At 35.9% G+C, this 25,834-nt stretch overlaps 1 protein-coding gene and 1 pseudogene across 4 annotated transcripts in view; one reads left to right on the top strand and one right to left on the bottom strand.

The window, feature by feature from the left end:
• Positions 1-25,834, bottom strand: part of LOC150107798 (kinase suppressor of Ras 1-like) — a 441,142-nt gene that overhangs the window by 239,582 nt on the left and 175,726 nt on the right. For all 4 annotated transcript variants that reach the window (XM_090391553.1, XM_090391555.1, XM_090391554.1 and 1 more), the window contains exon 8: positions 16,157-16,254. In XM_090391553.1, coding sequence (XP_090247679.1) covers positions 16,157-16,254 — 98 coding nt within the window. The remainder of the gene's footprint in view (positions 1-16,156; positions 16,255-25,834) is intronic.
• On the top strand, positions 2,449-2,559 carry LOC150107799 (U2 spliceosomal RNA; annotated as a pseudogene).

Raw genomic sequence — 25,834 nt, 5'->3', positions numbered from 1 at the left:
TCAAGAGGAAACTCGCTTGACAGTACAGTATATTATATCTCTTCTGCATTGAGCAGGCACATTTTTACAAAGGTTTAAATATATATATATGGCAGGGGGTGCTTAAGGGTCAAAGCTGTATAACTGAGATGAGACCTCCACATAGCCTTTAAAGGAATGTGGAGAACCGACCAGGGCTTCTTTGACCTAATGTCCAATCCTCACCTTCTCGTGGTGCACCCTGTTGGGTATCTATTTTGATACTGAACGAACGAGGATGGGCTGGCAATTTGGGATTTAGCCGACCAAATTGTATTCTTATTGGTTAAACCAAAATAAAAAAATGATGGTACAACATGACAAAATTTCATGCCGGCTGAGGCGTCGCCCAGTTAAACAAGGCCCCCGTTGTTTTCGCCAGGGAACCAGGGTGAACAGCGAAAAGTCAGCTACTGGAACAAATCTGAAAACAAACCCCAAATCAACATCACCAGAGTTAAAGATCAGTACTATCAATGTTAGAAGCCTGAATGGCAAAGAAATGGAGCTAGCTGAGAAATTAGATAAGTACCAGATCGACATAATAGGGGTGACTGAAACAAAAAAGACCAAAACTGGTGAGATCTTTCTGAGCAGTAAATACAAAATGTTATATTCAGGCAATGACAATCAAGGAAAAGAAGGAGTAGCCATAATATTCAACACAAAATACGAGGCTAATCTTCTTGAATGGCAGTCAGTCTCAAGTAGAGTAATGTGGGCAAATATGAGAATGGGGAACTGGAAGTTGAAGTCCACAAGAAGGATGACCATTAGTATTCTGGCTGCAGAAAATTGAGCTTTAGTGAGAGAGAGAAAATTGGTTAGAGTGGTTAGCAAAGTTTTTTGGTGTGCCACCCTTTTTTATATATTACTCTGGATTTAGAGAAAGATGTTGCACACCAATTGGCAAATCCTATAGGTAGAGATGACCTGCAAATGCTTCTGCCTGGTATCTCCACCTGGGCCTGGCTCCCACTGAAGAGACCTCAATAAAGGTCGAAACTAGTCTGGGTAGTGGCCCTTCCCTTAATGCATAACATTAGACATATCCGCAAGGAGATGTGTTTTGCATTATAGGAGATACTGAGATAGGAGTGTTGGTAGCGTGCTCCACCTTTGCAACGAGTTGCCCTGGTGTTGTACCACCTTACCCTAGTCCTGAAGATACTTTCAGGCGCAAACTTTGTTTGCTCACACTTGGATAAAGGATTAAACTAATTTTATTATACTCTAACCAAGTGAAAAATAACCTTTCTAGTATCTTAATTATAATGTGTAGTGTTTGTGGGAAGGGAGTTTTTATGCAGAGTCGGATCATTTTTCATTTCAATGTCTCGAACTTACACTATTTGTCGATATATATATATATATATATATATATATATATATATATATATATATATATATATATATGGTGTGTATATATATGTTCATGTTTTTTTGACTGACTGAAACCAAGAAACAGACAAGTTAATTTAATGAAGCACACAACATGTTTCGTCAAAAATGACTTCTTCAGGTGTGGGAACACTTAAAGCAAATGCAAAAACCATAAAAACACTGTGCCATTATAATAACAGAGTGGTAAACTGAAGTTAAGTTTGAATTGTTATTAAATTAACTTGTCTGTTTCTCGGTTTCAGTCAGTCAAAAAAACATGAACATATCTACTCACCGAGTCAATATAACTGATGATCATATATATCTACCCTATATATTATCTACTCTATAATATAAAATGATAAGCTTTTTTTTGTAACATCTTTGAGTCACGTTTTTTTGTCAAGTTATTTTAAATGTTTTGAAACTCAGGGGCTACCCTGAGTGCCGAGTCTTCAAAATTTGAGTCATCGGATTCAAGGAGAACTGGCCTACCAGTCTGGAACTCGGGGGGTTTGGTGTCATAGGTGCATGGGGGAACAATCCTTCGATTCTTCAAAATTCGAGTCATTTGAATTCAAGGAGAACTGGCCTACCAGTCCAGAACTCGGGGAGGTGTAGGCACCATAGGCGTCAGGAGGCAAAACCCCCCAGTGTATATATATATATATATATATATATATTAACTTGATGTGTTTGTTTTACTTTAAGTAGTAAGGACACATTGTTTTGTAAAACATTTCTTTCCATTTTAGTACATACATGTGTGTGTGTTTTGTTTCTATCCGATACAAAACACACACACACGTGTGTGTGTGTGTGTGTGTGTGTGTGTGTGTGTGTGTGTGTGTGTGTGTGTGTGTTTTGTTTCTATCCGATAGAGATAGCAGATCCTAGGAGTATTCCAACACCAAAGACGAAGGTAAAACTTGAGGCAAAGGTAGAATAAATTATACACACACTTCACAGCCTTCCAAATCTCAGCTAATATCTTGGAGGCTGATGGGGCCTGTACCAGATATTAAACTGCTAAGAAGGATACTACACTTTGTTTCTCGGCATTTTGGCTAACATAAGAGTGTAATATCTGTTCTTATCAGCTTAATATCTGATAATATATGATAGTCCCATTGTACAAAGGTGGGTGCAGAAACCAATATAACTATAAGTAGCTAACTACTGATCCATCAGCATCTCAGGAGTGGTGGTGGTGAAGATTTTTGAGAAATAGGTAAAAACTCACAGAAATGGGTTGACAGACAAGCTATACTTTGCAAAGAATAGCACAGGTTTACTAAGGAGAGATCATGTTTTAGCAGCAATATGTGCATATTTTATAATGTTACTGTTGAGTAGGATAAAGGGAATGAATACACTATGATACTTTTACACTTTGCTAAGGCATTTGGTAGGATACCACATGAAAGGGTTTTGCATAAACTGGAGAATATGGGATTGGAATATAAACTACTGACTTGGATAAGTGGATAACTGATGAATAGGTATCAGAAAGTGGTATAGGTGGGTGTGAATGTACGGGATTTAAGGTGACCAGGAGTGTTTCACAGGGATCAGTCCTTGGACCACTGGGAAGAACCTGAAAGGTGATGTTCAATTGTTTTCTGATAATGCAAAGATAAGCAGGACGATCAGAAATGCTACCTGATATATACAGTGCTTACAGATGATTTAAATAACCTGGAATGGTTGGCAAATGATAATGCCTATCAATTCATTAGTGAACTTGGAGTTATGGTGGATAGCAAGCTGAAGTCCAAAGATTACATTGCAAAATTAGCAAATAAAATCCAGAGGATAACTGCAATATTAAACAAACATTGATATGTAAGGATAAGGAAGTCATTTTGCCTCTTTACAAGGCCTTTATGACTGCATCTGAACTACTGTGCACAGATATTAGAGATGTCTGGAAAGTTCTGATAAACACCTAGGACAAAAATGATATTAAAGCAACTGATATAACCACAAGAAAGAACATACTACTAGCAGAGTTATGAAGGTAACCTATATTCTTATATCCTCTTATATATTCTTTCTTTCTTTCTTTCTTGTGGTTATATCATTTTTGTTCTAGGTGTTAATGAGAACTTTCCAGACCCTACCCCTCATATATGGTCTCTTCGGTTCAAAGGAGATAAAGAAGAGTAAAAAATATGATATCAGGAATATAGAATGTAGATTCCAAGGACAGACAGAGTATGTGGACTGGAGACACTGGAGAAAGGGAGAGGTGAGATCATAGAGGTTTATACATTTTTCAAAGTAATGAAAATTTTCATTATATGGAAGGTGAGAAGAGAGAGAGAGAATGAGGGGAGCAGTGAGAGTTAACTTTGTGTGAGGATAAGAAAGGGGTGAGGGCTAGATTTTTATCTCACACAGAGCAGTGAATGAGTGGAACATGGCCTCCTTCAATAAGCCCTTGATCCCTCGAGATCTCTGATTATAATAATAATAATAATAATAATAATAATAATAGGTCAAAGGATATTAAATTGATTTTTGGAAGAAAGTGAAGTGCTTGCAGCCTGCACCATCTTTGCTGCAAGTTTCCTGGTATTATACAACTTCAGTCCCCTCTTCGGGGAATGCTTCTCGAACTTACACACACACACACACACACACACACACACACACACACACACACACACACACACTGTGTGTGTCCTTTCTTTTAAGCTTACACGGTGATCCGAATGCATTTTCAAAAATGCATTCGGATCATCAGAAAAAATCAACAGATTTTTTCTGATGATCCGAATTTTCTGATGATGTTGAAAAATCAACATTATAACCTCAATGCCACCTTTAATCCACCCACTACTTAAAACCATATTCAACTCCTTTAAAGATCCTCTCCTCCCATTAGCACATCCTGGAGTCTATAGCATCTGCTGCACCTGTAACTTACCGAATATTGGTGAAACAGGACGGACAATCCCTATATGCAAGAAAGAACACATTAGACACATTAAATATAACCATTATGGTGAAGCAGGCCACTCAGACCACGCGCTCAACACCTTACACCAAATCAACTGGAAAAGCACCCGCTCTTTACACCACACAAAACCTGGTATGAAAGGAAGCCTGCGAAATCCTGATAAACCATCCAAATATCAACAACAAATATGGCATGAAAATTCCAAGGATCTGGATGGCACACATTCAGCCTACCTAATATATAAGATCCAGCATAAGTCAGGATTCTAGCCAATCTTCAGCTAGTATTAGAAACCATTCCATACCAACTGGCTGGAATGTAAAAGTATAATCATGATGTTAATATATGTATATATAGATAGATACTTGTTGTTGCCCAACGTAGTCCTACAACCAACAGATAACACTAATGATAGGACTCTAGTATTGATGTATAATTTTTTTTTTCCCCACCAGAGGTCAGGCCAACAATTGTTGCAGCGGTTGGTCAGTATCTTTAACAAACCAGTTTGATTGTAGTGCAGCTTGTTCTCTGTGTACAGTTGTATGCTCCAGAAGATGACCTTGACATAGAGGTCAAAACATCGAATGTAGATTTTAGTTATATTAAACTAAAGTTTTTATTCAAACAAGGTAGTTGTCTCCATAATTTTCAAAAATGCACACTGTGTGTGTGTTGGGTTGATATGTAAAATGTGTTTTTTTATTGTGAGTTATGGTCAGAAAAAGCTCAAAAAACACTGGTTTATACTACCCATAAACTGGGAAGATCTACAATGATTGTGTTTTAAATCTAATAACAATCGATAGCATCTTTTCCCTAGCACTGTTCAATTATGATTACTTATATTCATTAATGAAATATGTTCATTAAGTGTAACTTTTGGACTTCTATTTTAGCACCCCTATGAAATGATTTCTTTTCCTAACAGAACCTCAGTTGGCATCCTTCATAAATACAGTCCACCTCAATTATCCAAATTACCCAACTATCCTCCGTCAAAGGAAATCCAACTTGGAATCCCTATGTTTCGATCTGCTCTGGCTCAAGTTGTTGGAGTTTTTTCCACTTGGTTATACTATAAATTAAAGATACCAAGAAATTATATACTCAATTTAATCCTTTATCCAAGTGTAAACAAATAAAGTTCGAGTTTGCACCTGAACAATTTTCAGGACTGGGGCAACTCGTATATTGAAGCATAAACTTTGTTTGTTTACATTTGGATAATTTCAGTCCTGAAAATAGTTTAGGTGCAAACTTTGTTTGCTTATACTTGGATAAAGGATTAAACCAAGAATATAATTTCTTAGTATCTTTAATTTATAGTATAATCAAGTGAAAACTTCCAACAACTTTCTTTAATTCAGAATATTTTAGTAATAGGGTGTGACACCTTTTGGCTACTTATATATGAAAATACGACTTTGGCACATTACTTCAACCTATGGGTCTGGAACTGAATGAGCATGAATCGACTGTGAGATGCAGTGATTAATACCCTTGGAGAGTAATGGATGGCAATGCTGTAGCCAATGAAGTTTTAACTAAGGCTCGGCTATTGCTGTTACCCTACTGCCATGATCAGAGCTTTATATAGCTCAATAACACCTTATCCCTACACTGTCCACTACAGATAACGGGGAATATAAAAAGAATTCTTGCTTTGCCCCTTTAAGCCAGTCCTTTTAAGGACTCTAAGGACCTATGGGTCTGCCTCCCACTGATGAAACCTCAATAAAGGCTGAAACAGGTCTGGGTAGTGATCCTTCCCATAATGCATAGCATTATACATATCCGTAAGGATATGTGCTTTGCATTATGGGATACTAAGTCAAGTGATGTGAAGTCATTAGCTTCAATATACAAGTTGTACCAGTCCTGAAAATAGTTCAGGCACAAACTTTGTTTACATTTGGATAAAGGATTAAACCAAGTATATAATTTCTTCATAGTATCTTTAATTTATGGCTCAAGATTTCCTTACAGCCTTCATTTACTGCCCACAGAAATCTGCGGCAAACCACTAGTCAAAGGCCTCCTTTTGGAATCTACTCGTGAATAAACTACTCTCTGATATCTCTCCATCAACCACCCTCCTATCCGTCTCGCCAACCCTATATCCATCCTCGTGTGCTACAATTTACTGATTAGAATTCGATGTGGTATTCTGTCAAATGCCTTTGCAGAGAACAGCAGTATCACTGTAAACCCATTACCTTTATCAACTCAACAAACATTACTTATATAGCCTCCTTAGCCTCTAAAAAGCTTATTGTTCCTTTCTAAACATTACTTCTCTTCCTGTCAATTCCTAACACTTTATAAGTCTCAGATTCATCCAACTACGGAGTACTGTTCCCACATTTGGGTGGAGCACCATAAACATGTCAGAATTCTTGATGATATTCAGAAAATGACCTTTCCCCCTCACAGACTCCCTTCAGTTACTTTATCATAGCACTGTAGTTTTCTATAGGTACTTTCATGGACAATGCTCCTCTGTTACCACTCTCCACTTTCTTCTAACCACAGAAAAACTAGAGCAACCACTAGCCAACACCTATACGTTGTTCAGCTTCCAACCCACACCCGAACTAACTTCCCATCAGCTTCCTTCATTCCACCCACTTCTATTCTTTGGAACAATCTCCCACTCTAAGAAACATATCCTCGATAAGTCTTTGGACTCCCTGGAGGTGTCGAGTAATAATAATATCAACAGGCTACATTTTTCTCCTTAATCACTTGCCCACACATGGTGATGTAATGTTATAGGTCTTGGGACCTTTCATGTGTGGGGTTAACATAATATAAATCCTTTAATAACTTTTATTCTTCAAATGGAGTAGGCAGAACTCTTTTAGCTCTCACTTTTTAGAAATTAGTAAATATCTAGTATTTACTAATTTAGAAATTAGTAAATCTTCATCCTTAGTCATCACCAATAGTTGACTATGGCTATAGATGATTTACAGATGATGAGAATACACTAGGCAACTGTGGCTACCTATTCTTAAACTTAAATAATATTATTATCTGAAATAATGCTAGATTTATAGTCAAGTTTTCTGTTGCTAAGTTAAAAATCTAAATTTAAGGTAGCAGGAAATCCTATTTGCCTGATTCAAAGATCAATTAACTAAGAAAGTAGCTAGGTAAAAAAATTCCTCTAGTTGGTGATTAGAATCTTGACTGCATTCAATAATGTGGTTTCAGCATTTTGGAATTAACGCAAAGAGTGGTATGCCTGAGCAGCACTTGGCTGGTGGAACAATAGAGAGAGTGGCTTTAGCAATAAAGAGAGGACATGATGCAGGAAAATATGATACTTATGGTGGGTACAAATGATCTTAGTGGTAGTATTATTCAGGTAGCAAAAGATTTAAAAACATTGTTAGATATCGTGAAGGAGAAAAGTATCAAAGGGAGGATAGTGTGTGTGCTGCCTCATTTTGACAATTATGAGTAAAGTAGACGAGCGATGATAATGAATGATATGATTGAAAGAATGTGCAAAAAAAAAGAAGTCTGAAATTTGTTGATGTCTGAAGTGTGTTTGAAGGCAAAAGACAGCTGTATGCAAGAGATGGGTTGCATCAGAACATGGAGGGTCATAAGCGATTGAAGAAGTTACTGTTTTCTGAACAAGTTGAAGTAATTGGGCAGGGAAACTAAAATTGAAAAGGTTGAGTGTAAGAGGGAGAAACTTATGCAGTGACAGTATATTTGTTGATTCTTATTCGCAGAATAAATTGCAGAATAGAGTTGATAAAAATCAGCATGGGACTACTGAAATTAATGGCATATACCAGTTCTAAAGCTGGTACAAGAACTAAAGGGAATCTGCAATTTTTGTACGCTAATGCAAGAAGCATTTGAAATAAGAGGGAAGAATTTTGGGTATTAGTCAGTGCAATCTCACCAAAAGTTATAGGCATTAATGAAACTTGGCTGTCAGCAGAAGATGCGGTTACTGGAATTGAATGTGATGGGTACGGAATTTTCAGGGAGGATAGAGAAGATAGAATGGGGGGGAGGAGTACTATTGATGACAGCTGATAAGTTACAGCCAAAGAAAGTGGTACATAAATAGACATGTGAATGATAATTCATTTGAGGTGGTCTGGTGTGAAATAGTGACCAACGCAATCAAATATACAGTTGGTTACTGCTGTAGGAAAGGGAGGTGATATTGAATTCATGCATCAGAAAATAAGTGCAATGAGTGCAGGGTTAGTGATAATTATGGGAGGATTTTAATTATCGTGATATTAATTGGAAGGAGGAAATATCACGTGGCAAAAAGGAAATGGAATTCATACATCTTCTAAGAGATAATTACTTGAAACAGCACATAACTGAAGGGACAGATAGTGGGAGAGTGTTGGACCTGGTCACTGTTTCAGAGGACATATGCATAAGTAAGGTGTCTCATAACCTCAAATTGGTGAGAGCATTCATGTGGTATTGACTTGGGAGGTTGCAAAATTTGTCAATTTCTCTCTTAAGAAGGGAACTACAGGTTAGGAAATTATAATTATACAGAATTATACGGAACTACAGGTTAGGTCATTATAACAAGCTTCAGAGTGAGCTTACAACCATCGCATGGCAGAACATATTGCAGGGGAAAAATGTTAGTAGTGCATGGGATAAAATCAGCAGATCTCTGAGGAAGGGAATATCAGAATGTATCCCATGGTCAGGAAGTTATGCATTTTGGGATTAAAAGATTACCAGCTGTGTACTACATTCATGGAACGATACTCCAAGAGCTTGATGAAGCTAGGGACTTGGGGGTGTTGGTGGATAGGGAGATGAAGTTCAGAGGATATATTGCTAAGGTGTCGAAGACTGCACATAGGATTACTTGGTTATTGAAGAACACATTAACATCCAGAGATAAAGAGGTTATTATTTCCCTTTATAAGCAGTTGATACTTCGACATTTAGATTACTGTGCTCAATTCTGGTCACCTGGATTCCTTGGAGATGAGGAATTTGTGGAGTGGGTTCAGAGGAGAGTGACTAAGTTGGTCATCATCATCATCAAATTCCTGCCATGTATCCTTAAAGGGTGTACAGGATATGATAGTACTACATGAAAAAAATTACATCATTACTAACTTCCTATCTACTTTCCTCCAAATCGGTCTGTTACTTGTCAAGATTCCAACATTATCAGATCTTCTATTTCTATCATCTAAGGCACTTTATACCGTATCAATCGACCTATATCTTGGTCTTCCTCTGGGTCGTTTTGCTGTCAACCTGGCAGAGAACACTTGCTTTGCTAATCTTTCCTCGCTCGTTCTGTTTAAGTGACCATACCACCTGAGATTAGCTCTGCTAACGCATTCCTGGATGCCGACAATGTCAAGTTCTTTCCTAATATCCTCGTTTTTAATATGATATTGCCATTGATGCCATCTGTTCATGCCTATAATCTTTCTCAGGACTCTCATATCTCTGGTCTCTAGTCTTTGGTCAAGTGTTTTACTTCTAACCCAGCTCTCAGATCCATAAGTTAAAATTGGTTTAAGCACTGTCTTGTATACAACTAATTTAGAGTTTTGGCTAATTTCTCTCTTATTCCATATAAATTTATTCAGTTGACTTCCTACCATACCAGCTTTGTTGATTCTGTTGTCTATTTCCATATTTAACTTACCATCTTCACTAAAAATCATGCCTAAGTAGCTGAAATGTGTTACTTGTTCTGTAAGTTCTCCATTCACAACACAGTTGATATTTTCAATGATTCTGCCTATTTTCATTGTCTTTGTCTTTTTATTGCTGACCTTCATACCATATCTATTACAACAGCTATTCAATTTAGTCAGAGAATCTTGCAGACTTGTAGTGGATTTATTTAGAAGTATAACATCATCCGCATAAAGCAAAGAGCTGACATTAACATCTCCAATTTTGATATCATGTTTAATACCAATTTCCTTCATAATGTGATCCATATAGATAATGAATAACAGAGGGGATAATGTACATCCTTGTCTACACCAGATTTAACATTAAACCATCTTCCTGTACTTCCTTCAATTCTAACTGCTGACTTACAACTCAAATAAAGACTAAGTATTGCTTGATATAATGCCCCATTGACACCATATAACTGCAGCGTATTTAATAGCTTCTCTCTTGGCACCTTGTCATATGCCTTTTCCAAATCGACAAAACTTAAATACAGATCTTTGTTATATGCCCATGCTTTCTCGACTATTTGTCGTAAAGTGAAGATCTGATCCTGACAGCCTCTATTTGGCCTGAATCCAGCTTGTTCTTCACCAAGCATTTCTTCCACAATTCTTCTCAACCGTTTCTCAAATATACTTGCATAGATCTTACCAGGAACACTCAGTAGGGAAATACCTCTGTAATTCTCACATTCAGTTTTATTTCCCTTTTTATATATGGGTACTATGAGAGCTCTACTCCAATCATCGGGAATTCGTCCCTCTGTCCAGGCTTTCTGAACTATACAGTGCATCCACTGTAAGACTCTTATACCACCATACTTCAGCATTTCTGGTCAAATATCATCTACTCCTGCTGCCTTTCCACATTTCAAGCCTTTGATGGCGTTTTCTACTTCAAGTATGGATATGTATTCCTGACTGCATGCCTGATCAGTGTTTTTTTATCACTGTGCTGTCATCACTGCTTGTTTCATTTAGCAGTTTTTCAAAGTAATTACTCCATACTTCAAGGATATCTTTTTCTCCCGTTTTCATGTCACCTTTATCATCTCTAACTCCTTTTACAGCACTCTTTCCTCCATTCCTAAGCTTCTTCAACAACCTCCAGAATATTTTGCCACTTTCTTGATATTTATTTTCTATATTCTTGCAAAAAGTCCTTCCATGACTTTTGTTTAGCTAGTTTTACACAGTGTTTAGCATTCTTGCATATTCTCTAAGAGCACAAGCTGACTTATTTGACAGGAACTTTTGATATGCTTTCTTCTTTTCCTTCACTGCCTCTTTAACTTCCTGCGTCCACCAGGGAGTTCTAATTTTTTTTATCCTTGCAGACAACCTCACCACATTCCTCTCTGGCAGAATCAATCAATGTTTTCTTCAGAGTTTGCCACTGAATCTCCAAGATTTGATTCCTGTTCTCAAACTCTTTCATTTTTTCTTCAATAATCTTTGTGTATTTTAGTCTACAGTTCACATCTGAGAGCTGCTCAACTTTTATTCGCTTTAAAACTTTCTTACATGTTATTCTTTTCAATATGAAATTCAATTTTATCCTGCTCAAGACTAAATAGTGATCACTTCCAATTTCAAATCCTCTATACACTCTGGTGTCCTGCACCAGGGAGAAAACATCACTGTTGGTTGATAGGCAGAGAAGTGGGGATATGATAGAAACATTTAAATTTCTAAAAGGTTTTTATAAGATTGATGCAGGGGAAATATTTCAGCTGTGTGACAGTGATGAAAGAACAAGAGGTCATCCTATTGGAAATTAAGGAAAAGTGTGGTTAAGGGTGTGAGAATGAGGTTTTTCACCTGGAGGGTGGTGAATGAGTGGAATGCATTGCCTGACTGAGTTGCGAGTTCTTCATCTGCAAATGAATTCAAGAAGAGATATGACAGATATTGTTTTGATAGTTTGGGTCTCCCATGATGAGTCTACTGACTCCATGGAGATACCCATAATAATAATAATAAAAAATTTAGTAGCTGAAATTTCCATCATTACCAAATAATTCTCTAGCCCTTTCAAGTTTTATCTATGCAACAAGTTGGAGTTCACAATCTTTTGTTTAATGCAGTTTTTTCCTCTACACCAGGTAACATTTCATATAAATCAGATGACTGTAGTTTATATCACTATGTTAGCAGTGTAAAATATACTTAGGATAATGATCTAAAAAGAGGTTTCAAAAAATGAAAAATAATCAAATTTATTTATTCAAAAAGGTTGACTTTTCTCATAAACTTATATTGTGCTGTATACTATTTAATATTAAATCAAGATCACTCTTTTCAATTGGCACCATTCCTGTTAGCATGAAAAAAAAACTTCAAGAAATTAATTGCCATTACCAAAATCAAGCTAAAACATTAACACTATTACTGTTTCAGATATGACAGAAGCCTAAATTTTTTTTGAGATTTCATTAAAAATTTCAGTATTGTAATTTGTACCTATATACATACATATTTAACAATACCCAACAGAATCAGATTCAGCTAATAAAATTAAATAGGACTTTTTCCCATGGAAGCAATTATACATTAGAGGTAAAATATTCCTCATTTATACTGCAAGCTGTGCAAGTTACTACATGATTCATAAAACATTATATAAATAAAATGATGTCCTTGGTTGGGCAGACTGAGATCAAACTTTCAGTAGTTATTCCTGGTGAGGTAAGAAGGTATCACACATTTGAAATAAGAAAATTGGAAAGGATCTTATTTTTAAGACCACTAAAATACTTGGAAACTGATAAACCTGGTCTTGTTCCCTATGTTATTGAAGCTAATCACAGAATTCAGTGGGTCCAAACTAGGATACTCCATTAAGTGAATTTAAATTTGGTCACTGCTTCTTGGACACATGAAACTTTACTTCACTGTCAAAACTTCATTCATGTCGCATGCATATAGCCAAGTTCTGGAAAGTAATCATCATTAATCCTTTCCTTCATGGTCACACAGTGATCAGAATTGATTGCAAAAATTATGGAAACAACTACCATGTTAGAGAAAAGCTTCAGTTTAATATAAACCAAAATAATTACTTCATGTTAGAACTTTTATATTAAGGTCATCTTGAGTATACACATATACAAAGAAAGAAGCTGCACTACAATCTACATGGTATGCTAATGTTACATCGATTTGGTCAACCGTTAAAACTACTGGCTTGACGTCTGGTGAAAAAAAAAAAAAATGGTGGCATAAAAATCCCTAGAATTTGGATGCCACTCATTCAATCCACTTAGTTCTTCAAGTTTTTCCAGCAAACTCTGACTTGAGGACTAAACAATTATTTCAGCTTTTATTGGCTACCACTCATACTGTTTGGTTTAATTTATATGTACACTTACATGAGTAACTTTGTTACCATTTACTCACTAGCTTAATTTATTTTTGTAACCAAATAGATCATAATATTATCAGCACTCTAATGTTGATGTAGTAAGGGACCAGAGGTCAGGCCAGTAGTTTTAACGGTTGGCCAAATCAATGCAACTTTAGCATAGCATGTAGATTGTAGTGTAGCTTGTTTCTTTGTATATATGTGTATACTCCAGATGATGACTTTTAAAGTGAAGGTCAAAATGTCAAGTGATTATTTTGGTTTATATTAAAGTTTTTCTCTAACATGTTAGTTGTTTCCATAATTTTTGAAATGGAATCATCATTAACTGCTGATTTTTTTAAAATTATGTATATTGTCTTTGTATTGGATTAATTGTCGTTTCCTTTGAACTATAATAGTGTGTTCTCTTTCTCATACAGCTGTGAGATTTGAGCTGTTGCTGTTGTTTGGGTTTGGATTTATGACCAAAACAGCAACTAAGGCTATGAGACCAGTGTATTATATCGTTAAATAGCATGTGTTCTTCAATCTCACTGAGATTGGAGTAGTAAACACATGCTAAATCATGTGATTTTTGAATGGTGTTTTATTGTTTTTCTTTTCAAGTTGGCTCTGATGATGTCCTTGTAGCAAAAGATGAAGTATTAGAGGCAATGAATTTTTTTTTTTTTTTTTTTTTTTTACATGTGTTAATTTATTCACATTACAAACAAGCCACACTTACCTATTTACACAATGCACATTACACCTCTACTTAAATTTATTAATTGATAATTCACTCACGATTGCTTCTGATAATGGATTCCATCCATTTATCACACCCTCACACAACTTAAAAGTGACCACCAGTTCTCTCCCATCCAGTTATGTGTAGAAAAATGTCTTCTATATCTGTCATTAAAACCTTTTAGTAACTGATATTCCCAGAAAGGGGGTCATCATTCTTGCAATTCTTTTTTACCAATGCGCGCGCGCGCACACACACACACACACGCACAGACATTGTGTGTGTGTGTGTGTGTGTGTGTGTGTGTGTGTGTGTGTGTGTGTGTGTGTGTGTGTGTGTGTGTGTGTGTGTGTGTGTATATATATTTTGTTAAGTCTAAAATTAAGTCTATAGCTGTTTTTCAGTATACTTAAGAACAACTTAATGATAGAACTCCTTAAGTTGCATGTGACTGTTTAAATAGTAAATTTAAACAGATATTGTATCATTTAAACAACAGATGGTTATTCATATTTCCAGTGATTAACTGATTATTACAACTATGTAAATCATTAAAATCATACTTTTTATCATTTGAGGAAGTATTGATAAAGAAACAGGCCATGCTAGGCCTAAATCCTTGATACGCATGATGGCGATGATTGATAATGCTGTTTAAGCTTTTCGAAGATGAATTCAGTGATGACATTTACTTAGTTTTTGATCCACTTATGCCGGTTTTTCACAATAATATTCAACAAATGGAAAAGCATTATAATTCAATAAAGAAAAATGTCATTATGAAAAACTTATCTGAAGCAAGTTTATTCCTTTAAAAGTTTGACGTTTTAAGAAAGGTTGAAGAAAATGGCTTTGGAAAGGATGCAGAAATTGACTGCTACAATGATAATTATAAAAATATTCAGCTAGATGAATTTCAAAGGTGAAGCTGGTTGGAAGTTCAACTTTGCCTGAAATATGTCCAAAAAAAGGAGTGTAATTTTAGATGCCTAAAAAATTTTTAATCAGCAGCGTGATTAAAGAAATGTGCAATTTGTAAACTAAAGAAAATCAACAATGGATATAGTTTGTTTGTTTTTCATTCTTATCCCCAATGAATGCTAATGCAGAATAATTTTTTCATTGATTTAATTTTCAGAGGGGCAAAGAAAAAAGTAACTTACATTAAAAAAATAAAAAATAATAAAAAAAAAGGATTAATTTTAACCAAATTTAATTTTCAACACCTTCAAAGTGATTGGAAGTTTATAATTTTATTTAAAAAAAAAAAAATGGACTAAAATTTCTTGCAAAATATGGCAAGGAGAAAAAATATGAAATTTAAAACTAAATTCCCTGATATATCATGATATCATTATATCATAATATTGATATGTACCTTCAATCCACAGCATTATTTTTTTTTAGTTGATTCTTTCTTTTAAGGTTACACGGTGGTCAGCATTCATAACGAAGAATTTATGGAGTAAAAAAAAAAAAAAACATATTGGAGTATTTACTTCACTTATAATTAAGAAAATAACAACTTACATTTCAACCTCTGTATTGAGGTCATCATCAGGAAAACATACAGGACACAAGCTACACGACTCTACACTACACAAAAGTAAAATAAATCTAAATGCTTTGTGAACTGTTTACCCTAGCCTAAACTCTGGTGAAAAAAAAAATTAAATAAAAATATTACTAAATAAAATATATACAAAAATAAAAATTAATTCACAAAATAAAATAAACTTTTTATACATATCAGCATAATAATATGCAGATGAAAAAAAAAAGTTTTATAGTGGAACTACATTAAACATTAATGTTGTTCAACTATAAAACTTTATTGTTTGCATATTGAAAATAATGAAATAGCACTCTTATTACAACTGAAAAATATTCTTATATTTAATACTATTGACCATGCTTACAAAAAATACTTCAAATTAAAATGAGAGCAATATCATTTTATAAATACTATTCTCAATGTTTACCTTCATTTTTTATGGTTCTTGCAAATACATCAACAAGCTCATTGGGTAAACCACAGGATGGAGGAACCTTATCAACACAATCACGATGACACCGGTATCTGAAAAAGCAACATCAAATATTTTGAAATATAATATGAAACCAATTCATTTCAAAATAATGGGGATCTTATAGTATAAGTGGGATTTTACAGTTCATGGCAGGGTAGGTGAAAACTCGGGGGAGGGAAGGTTATCTAGGGATACCCCCCCCCCCCCCGAGTGATATACAGAAATAAGTGTGACCACCAGGTGGCAAAGAGAGGGAAAGAGCTGTGTTTGTTGAGATTGCTGTGAAAAGATAAGTTTAAAATGTGGCATTAGTAATAATTAGTTTTTTAAATGTTGTTGTATGATAGTTATGATCGGTAGACAGTGTTTGGTGTAGTTATAGTTCTGTATTTATTAAATTTCTTTGTGTTTCTTATGTACAGCTTTGAGTGTGAGTAAATTAGTAGTAACACGTAAGATGGTGCAAAACACGAATGCAAGTGGCATGGATTTTTTGAAAATGATGAGATGCTGAGAATGCAGTATGTTTGGGGAGAGATTACAGATGTTTATGAGAAAAGGATAAATAGGAGAGATGAGAGTTTGCATGTCTAAGAAATGCAGCATACTAATGTATTATGATATATCATTGAATGTGAGCAGTAGTGGGCAAAAGATCATGGAAGCAGCCAAGGAAGTAAGTGGAGTTGACGGTATGTCTGAGTGCTTGAGCAGTAATGGTAAAACATTGGGTGAAAGTGGCAATGATGAGTTAGCGATGTCGATTGGTAAGAAAGCATGCATAGATGGTTGTGGTGAGCGGTAAGAGAGCTGGCAGTGAGTGGTAAGACAGCAGATGTGCAAGGTAGTGAAAATGCAATTTGTGTAAATGGTACTGAAAAACAAATTGAAGATATGAAAGCGAAATTGGTAAAGATGAGGTAAGAGATTAAATATATGAGGAATGAACTGACGAGAATTACAGATTTGCATGGGAAGAACATGCGGAAGAATAGGAGAAAAGATTTGAAAGAAATATTGAATGATATTTGAGAGTGGCAATGTACGGAGATTCGATGATAAGAGGTGTGGTGAATGAAAACATGCACAAGGTATGTTTCCTGGGAGGAAGAATGAGAAGAGTGGCTGAAGCATTGGATAAGTTTATTATCCCTCCTTACAAGAACAATGTAAGGAGGGATGTTGTGAGGCTGTTAAGAAGAGTGAAAGATAGCAGTGTGGTAGGTAAGGATAGTCAGCTTGTTGCCTAGGTATGATAATGATGAGTTGAGAAGGTGAGCAAAGATTATGAATGGTATTCAACGAATACAAAATGGTATTCATTTTTTGAATGTGTGGTATGAGTTTGAGAGCACAGATAGAGCTGTATAAAAGAGATGGGATACATTTGAATGGATCTGGTGGAGAAACTGTTGCTGCAAGAGAGAGAGAGAGAGATAATGACTGAAGTGAGTGTAAGACTTGAGGAAGAAAGAAATGTTGTGGAAGAGCAGGAGAGTAAGGTAGGCCAAGTTTGCGAATGGAGAGGTGAGTGATGTGAGTGAAAAGAATAAGAGAGAAGGAATACAGAGTGGACAGGAGGACACCACATGTAAAGTGTAAATGATGGTTTCAAGGGTAGATGTGTGAGTGTGCAAGAAAGAATTAAGAGAGTCAAGGATGTGGGGGGCGGTGATATTTAGGCCTGAGGAGGGATGTAGTATCAGTGATGATAGAAGTAATGGATAGGGGAGAGTGTCATGTCCGAGAAGTGGGGTTAGTGGGACTAGTTATAGAAACAGAAATGAGCTGGTTTATATGTTTACAAATGCCAGAAGCATTTGAAACAAGGGGAATGAAATTGTAGCATTGATAGAGTTCATTTGCCCAAAAATTGTTAGTACAAGTGAGACATGGTTGAAGGAGGATGACATTTTCACAGGGATAGAGATGGAGGGATATGTAGTCTTTTGTGAAGACAGACAAAGCAAAAAGGGGGGGGGGGATTTATTGATGCTGGCAGAGGAGTTGTACCCATCTACGGTGTAGGTGACAGGAGAAAATAAATACTGACAGTGGTTTTGAAGCAGCATGGTGGGAAGTGGAGGTGGACAGGATGAAATGTTTAGCAGGGTGTTGATATAGATCTGTTAATTTGGAAGGCAGTGTGGCCTCTGTTACTACCTCTGGTATGTAACAGAGGCCACACGTGGATCAAGAGTCTTGGATTTGATTATCTTATTAGAAGATAGTTATAGATGAAGTGCCACATCTTCCAGTTGGAGAAAGTTACAATGAAGTAATCACTTGGGTGGTGGTCAGCCACATCAGGTAGGTGCTTATGGCAAACTCAGGAGGCGGCTTGCAGCAATGTCATGGAATGAGCAATTGCATAGGAAGGAAATCACTGCTGCTCGGTCTCTACTCAGGAAGTATCTCACAGAGGCAACGACTCAACGTATTCCAAAGGTCAGGGGATTAAATAAGGCAGGTGTAAAATGGATGACTGAAGAGGTGAAACAAGCAATCTTGAAGAAAAAGGCATTGTGCAGGATGAATGGAGATAATCAGTTACATGAGGAATACAAATATCAAGCAAGGAAGGTGACTTATTTAGTAAGTGTAGCAAAAGTGTGGTATGAGCAGCAGTTAGAAAATGATGCCTAAAGAAATCCTAGAGAAGTTTTTGATATGTGGTCAGTAGAAGGAAGAATGATTATGGGAGGTTGATGTTGGTTTGTGATAATGGGAGAATGATAAACGCTGAGGAGGATATAGTAGAGATGTTTAATGAGCAGTCAATAAAGTATTTCATCCTTGTGATTGTAACATAATGCAGAATTTGAAAGCAGTAGGAATGAGGGAAGAACCATTGATGGTGAGTGAGCAAGAGGTATATAAGGAATTGAGAAACTTGATGTTAACAGAGCCATGGGACTTGATGGTATATTGCCATGTGTCTTGAAATGTTCCAGGGAGTTAACAACAGCTTTAAAGTACATTTTTAATATGAGTCTTAGATTAACCCAGGTCCAAATTAGTGGAAAGATGGCAAAATTGTTCCATTTCATAAGACTAAGGCTTCGAATTATAGGCAATCTGCTTGTTTGCAGTTGTGGTCATGGTGCTGGAGATGCTAGTAATGACAAAGATTCAGAACTGCATGGACAGCAGTACAAATAAAATTATTTTTAATGGACAGCATGGGTTTGCTAAAAGAAGATAGTGTTTTAGTAATCTGCTTACTTGTTATCAAGGTGAAGAATACATTGGACAAGGGGGGATACATATACAGTAGCATATTTAGATTTTGCAAAGGCTTTCGATAGATCCACATGACAAACTAGTAGTTAAATTGGAACAGATGGGGTTGGATAGCAGATTAGAGCACTGGATTAGAGATTGGCTATCTGATATGTTGTGTATGGGGAGTAATATCCCCAGAAGAGGAAAGTCATTAGTGGTATGCTCCAGGGGTCTGTTTTGAAGACGTTGTTTAATTTGTATGTAAATAACACTGGAAAGGACTTAAAAGGTGATATACAGCTGCTTGTATTGCAGATGATTTAAAGTTAGGGAGAGTTATGAGAAGGAACAGATGTTGAAGTTTTGCAAGGGACCTAAATAAACTGTTTGAATAGGCAAGTGAGTGTGTGTGGGGGGGGGGGGGGGGGGAGTGTCAGGTTAACATTGCAAAGTGTAAGGCTTTAAAATTTGGGAAGCAAAGATGGGATGCAGAGTATAGGATTGGTGGGCATATTTTAGAGGTTATGGTGGACTTGAAGAAATTTTGTGGACATTTTGCTAAAATTATGAGAACAACACAGCAGCTTAACTTGATGCAGTGCACAATGACGTGTAGAGTGTAGAAGTAAGGATTTTCAATTCTATTGTACAAAACTTTGATCAGGCCACATATGGATTACTGTGCACAGATTTGGTTGTCAGGTTTTCAAAAGGATGATGAGATGTTGGAGAGGGTTCAGAGATGATTGAGTAAGTTGGTTTCTGGTCACTGGAATATGAGGACAGATTGAGAGAATGCAAATTACAGAGCACAGTGGATAAAAGAAAGAGGGGAGACATAATTGAGATGTATAAGTTGGCAAGGGATAATTACCAGATTAGTGTCAACGAGATTTTTCATAGAATATCTGGAGACAGGGAGAACACAGGTCATCCCTGGAAGCTATATAAGGTGGGTTCATGTGATCAAGTGGAGGGGGAGTAGATTTTTTGCATGGAGAGTGGTAGGTGATTGGAATGAACTGCCTGAGAGTGTGGTGTGTGCAGGGGCAAGTGAATGCATTTAAATCGAGGTATGATGAGAGACATGTGAAAGTGGGTCCTCCCGTGATGACTCTCTTGACTCCACGGAGGCCCATTGATGATGATAATAATAATAAATAGAAATAGGGGGATGTTAAAGATCATTCCTTATTTCATAGTCAAATAAATATGAAAACTTGAGGGCTTGTCCTCTTGAGGTTTCAGCCTGGTCTCTGATGAGAAACAGCTGTCAGGCCTGTAGAAACCTTCATTAAAAGCACTAATAAAAGCAATGACAATCAAGGAAAAGAAGGAGTAGGCATAGTATTCAACACAAAATATGAGGCTCATCTTCTTGAATAGCAGGCAGTTTCGAGTAGAGTGATTTGGGCAAATATCAGAATGGGGAATTGGACAATGAGACTTATTTGTGCCTATGGTCCCACAGAAGGTTATACTAAGGTAGAAGTGGAGGAATTTTTTGAGGCTCTAGAGAAAGCTACTGACACAATGAAAAAGGAAAAGTTGGTCTTTGTTGAGGATCTAAATAGCAGAGTAGGAAGTGATTGTCAGACATACAAAAATGTTTTGGGAAAATTTGGAGAAAAGAGCAAAGCTAATAATAATGGCAAATACCTGTTGAATTTTTGCTCAGGACATGGAGTGGTTATTACTAACACCATGTTCCAACATAAATATGTGCACAAATTCACATGGAAAGAAGAGGCAAGGAATAAGAAAAGTCTCATTGACTATGTTATTGTTGAGAGTGATGTTTTCTACCTGGAGCAGGACACCAGAGTGCACAGAGGATTTGAAATTGGAAGTGATCACTATTTAGTCTTGAGCAGAATAAAATTGAATTTCATATTCAAAAGAATAACATGTAAGAAAGTTTTAAAGCGAATAAAAGTTGAGCAGCTCTCAGATGTGAACTGTAGTCTAAAATACACAAAGATTATTGAAAAAAAATGAAAGAGTTTCAGAACAAGAATCAAACCTTGGAGATTCAGTGGCAAGAATTGAAGAAAACCCTGATTGATTCAGCTAGAGAGGCATGTGGTGAAGTTGTCTACAAGGATAGAAAAATTAAAACTCCATTTTGGACACAGGAAGTTAAAGAGGCAGTGAAGGGAAAGAAGAAAGCATATCAAAAGTTCCTGACAAATAAGTCAGCTTGTGCTCTTAGAGAATACAGAGACAAATGTAAGAAAGCTAAACAGTGTGTAAAACTAGCTAAACGAAAGTCATGGGAGGACTTTGGCAAGAACATAGAAAATAAATATCAAGAAGGTGGCAAAATAATCTGGAGGTTATTGAAGAAGTTTAGGAATGGAGGAAAGAGTGCTGTAAAAGGAGTTAGAGGTGATAAAGGTGACATGAAAACAGGAGAAAAAGATATCCTTGAAGTATGGAGTAATGACTTTGAAAAACTGCTAAATGAAACAAGCAGTGATGACAGCACAGTGGTAAAAAAACACTGACCAGGCATGAGGTCAGGAATACATATCCATACTTGAAGTAGAAAAAGCCGTCAAAGACTTGAAATGTGGAAAGGCAGCAGGAGTAGATGATATTTGACCAGAAATGCTGAAGCATGGTGGTATAAAAGTCTTACGGTGGCTGCACTGCATAGTTCAGAATGCCTGGACAGAGGGACGAATTCCCAATGATTACAGTAGAGCTCTCATAGTACCCATATATAAAAAGGGAAATAAAACTGAATGTGAGAATTACAGAGGTATTTCCCTATTGAGTGTTCCTGGTAAGATATATGCAAGTATACTAGAAAAACCAGTGAGAAGAATTGCGGATGAAAAGCTTGGTGAAGAACAAGCTGGATTCAGGTCAAATAGAGGCTGTCAGAATCAGATCTTCACTTTACGACAAATAGTGAAGAAGTCATGGGAATATAACAAATATCTGTATTTAAGTTTTGTTGATTTGGAAAAGGCATATGACAAGGTGCCAAGAGAGAAGCGATTCAATACACTACAGTTATATGGTGTCAATGGGGCAATATATCAAGTAATACGTAGTCTGTATTTGAGTTGTAAGTCAGCAGTTAGAATTGAAGGAAGTACAGGAAGATGGTTTAATGTTAAATCTGGTGGGAGACAAGGATGTATATTATCCCTACTGTTATTCATTATCTATATGGATCACATTATGAAGGAAAGTGGTATTAAACATGATATCAAAATTGGAGATGTTATTGTGAGCTCTTTGCTTTATGCGGATGATGTTATACTTTCAAATAAATCCACTACAAGTCTGCAAGATTCTCTGACTAATTGAATAACTGTTGTAATAGATATGGTATGAAGGTCAGCAATAAAAAGACAAAGACAATGAAAATAGGCAGAATCATTGAAAATGTCAACTGTGTTGTGAATGGAGAACCTGTGGAACAAGTAAAACATTTCAGCTACTTAGGCACGATTTTTAGTGAAGATGGTAAATTAAATATGGAAATAGACAACAGAATCAGCAAAGCTGGTATGGTAGGAAGTCAATTGAATAAATTCAAATGGAATAAGAGAGAAATTAGTCGGAATACTAAATTAGCTGTATACAAGATAGTGTTCAAACCAGTTTTAACTTTTGAATCTGAGAGCTGAGTCAGAAGTAAAACACTTGACCAAAGACTAGAGACCACAGATATGAGAGTCCAGAGAAAGATTAAGGGCATGAACAGATGGCAATAATAGTAATATCATATTAAAAACGAGGATATTAGGAAAGAACTTGACATTGTCAGCATCCAGGAATGCGTTAGCAGAGCTAATCTCAGATGGTATGGTCACTTAAACAGAATGGGCGAGGAAAAATTAGCAAAACAAGTGTTCTCTAACAAGTTTTGCAGGAAAACGACCCAGAGGAAGACCAAGATATAGGTGGATTGATACGGTAAAAAGCGCCTTAGACGATAGAAATATAAGATCTGGTAATGTTGGAGTCTTGACAAGTAACAGGCTGATTTGGAGGAAAATTGTAGATAGGAAGTTATTAATGATGTAAATATTTCATGTAGTACTCAGGAATTTGATGATGATAAAAGACAAAGATTCATATCTTTTAAGTAGCGCAAGCTAAAGAAACTACAATGCTGAGTGTTGTATTCATATGAGATCTGTTAATTTTTGAAACTTTCAAATTTTCTATATTTATTCTACTATGAAAGAATGAATATTTAACATCCCTATTTCTTTTACATCGCTGATATGAATTTTCTTGGCTCTTCTTTTGAATACTATAATATGTATTTAGCCAATATGACACTGAAAGAGCTTGTATAATAAAAAATCATAATAACTACAGCATAAGAATAAAAATAATTATAGTTAAAGAAAAAGTGAAAACAATACAGAATAGAAATCCTTATAAATACACAAAATACTTAAAGAACATCCTATGGGAAATTCAAAAATAATGAACATATTCAAAACCAACATAGCAAAAATGGACATGGAGAAGATAAATGGTAAAATAATCTAAATGAAATATATCATATTTTTGTTGTAGACAAACTGAATGTGCTCAGCATAATTGAAAAATATCAATGTGAATACAGCAGTGGCACTGCATGGTATGTCAGCCTGCATGCTACTAGAATGTGCAAGAGAACTGGTAGTGCCTCTGATAAAGTCATTAATCTAGGTTCCAATGGGGTGTGGAAAGAGAGGATAAGATAGTCCTATTACATAAAGGTGGCTGCAAAACAGAAGTAGCAAATTCCAGAATAAATAGTATCTCGGGGGTTGTTAAAACATTGGAATAGTTAGTTCAAGGTAATTTTCAGGAATTGGTGGATAGGAATATGATACTCTACGGCAGGCAGCATAGCTTTGTAAAAGGTAGTCCTGCATTAGTAATTTATTCATATTTTATAATAAATGTGACAGTAGAATTGGATAAAAGATATTGTTACACCATGATACTGCAGACCATTGCAAAGACATTTAATGGAATACCACATAGAAAACTATTGCATAAGTTGGAGCATGTGAGAATGGATGAGGCTGATGGCAGAGATGGAGAAAGCTGACAGACAGGTACCAGATAATATATGGTGGAGCAGGAATTTAGAAGAATGAGAGTGGCAATTGGAGTGCCTCATGGTTCTGTATTAGGTCCACTATTCTTCAATTTGCATATTAATGATATAGTGAAAGATTTAAGGGAGGTTATTCAGTTGCTAATGGTGCAAAACTGAGGAGCACAATAGTTGATCAAGGTGAGGTAGATATCTTGCAGTATGATTTATATAAACTGGAAATATGTGCAAAAGACAATGTCTGTCAATTTGATGTAGCAAAACGTAAAGTAATGCACTTTGGGGTAAAAAGATTACATACTTTGTAATCTTTTTACACTAATGGTACTGAATTACAGGAAATTGATGAAACTAGAGATGATTGTGCTCAGAGATTTGAAGTTCGGAGGCTACACCCTCTGTCCAAAAAGAAACCGAACTTTTGATAGAAAATAAAACACAGGCCAATTATAATTATTCAAATCATTTATTTCAATCAATATACTCTCCCTCAGCTTCGATACAGCGTTTGGCAAGGTCAATTATCATATTTACTGGCGTATAAGACGCACCCCGTTTTTGGTACACAATTTTTAGGAAAAAAAAATTTATCACTGAATATTATAATGAATTTACATAATGAAATTCAATATTTTTTTCTTCATATTCAGCTGGCATCTTTTGTGATATTTTTGTTTTAGTCTGCATATATAGCTGGTTTCTCTTCATGAATCTTCAACACCATGATGTTGATCCAGTAAAGTTGCCAATTCCTCTGTTAGTTGCTATCGCTTTTGCTTGATGAATAATCATTTTTGTAGACACTGAAAGTCCCACTTTTCTGTGGTCTAAAATCCAAGTATTCAGTTCTGCCTCAACATTTTGCAGTTCCACTTCGTAGGTTATGTTTACTGTGAGTTGCTTTTTTTAGATCCTCTTCCTGATTCTGCCAAGTTTTTATCATTTTCTCAGTTGGGGGTGACCTGAAATGCCTCTCTGCAGTCCTATTTCCATGTTCTTTAGCATATGCAACGTAACTTGTATGCAATATTGTAGCAATGCCGACATTTTTCAGCCATAATTTGCCAAGAAATTTAGAGAAAATTTAATTTCATATCTGTGATTTAACAGCTGTGATCGTCGTCGACAGCACATGTGCATCCACTGAATTCTATGTAACTGGAATGCTCTCTCACACTGCAAGGAAGCAAGAAAAATACTGCGTAACTCGGAACAGAGAAAATTTCCAGAAATGAAAGTACAGTAATAAAAAACTGAGTATCAGCATATAAGACACACCCTGTTTTTCAGATCTATTTTCAAAGAAAAAAAGTGCGCCTTATACA

The sequence above is a fragment of the Typopeltis vanoorti genome, chromosome 4 (genome assembly GCF_054136105.1).
Source record: "Typopeltis vanoorti isolate ZY-2024b chromosome 4, IOZ_Tvanoo_1.0, whole genome shotgun sequence".
Lineage (NCBI taxonomy): Eukaryota > Metazoa > Arthropoda > Arachnida > Uropygi > Thelyphonidae > Typopeltis > Typopeltis vanoorti.
Note: the sequence above shows the minus strand (reverse complement) of the source record. Positions and strands in the feature narration are given on the sequence as shown.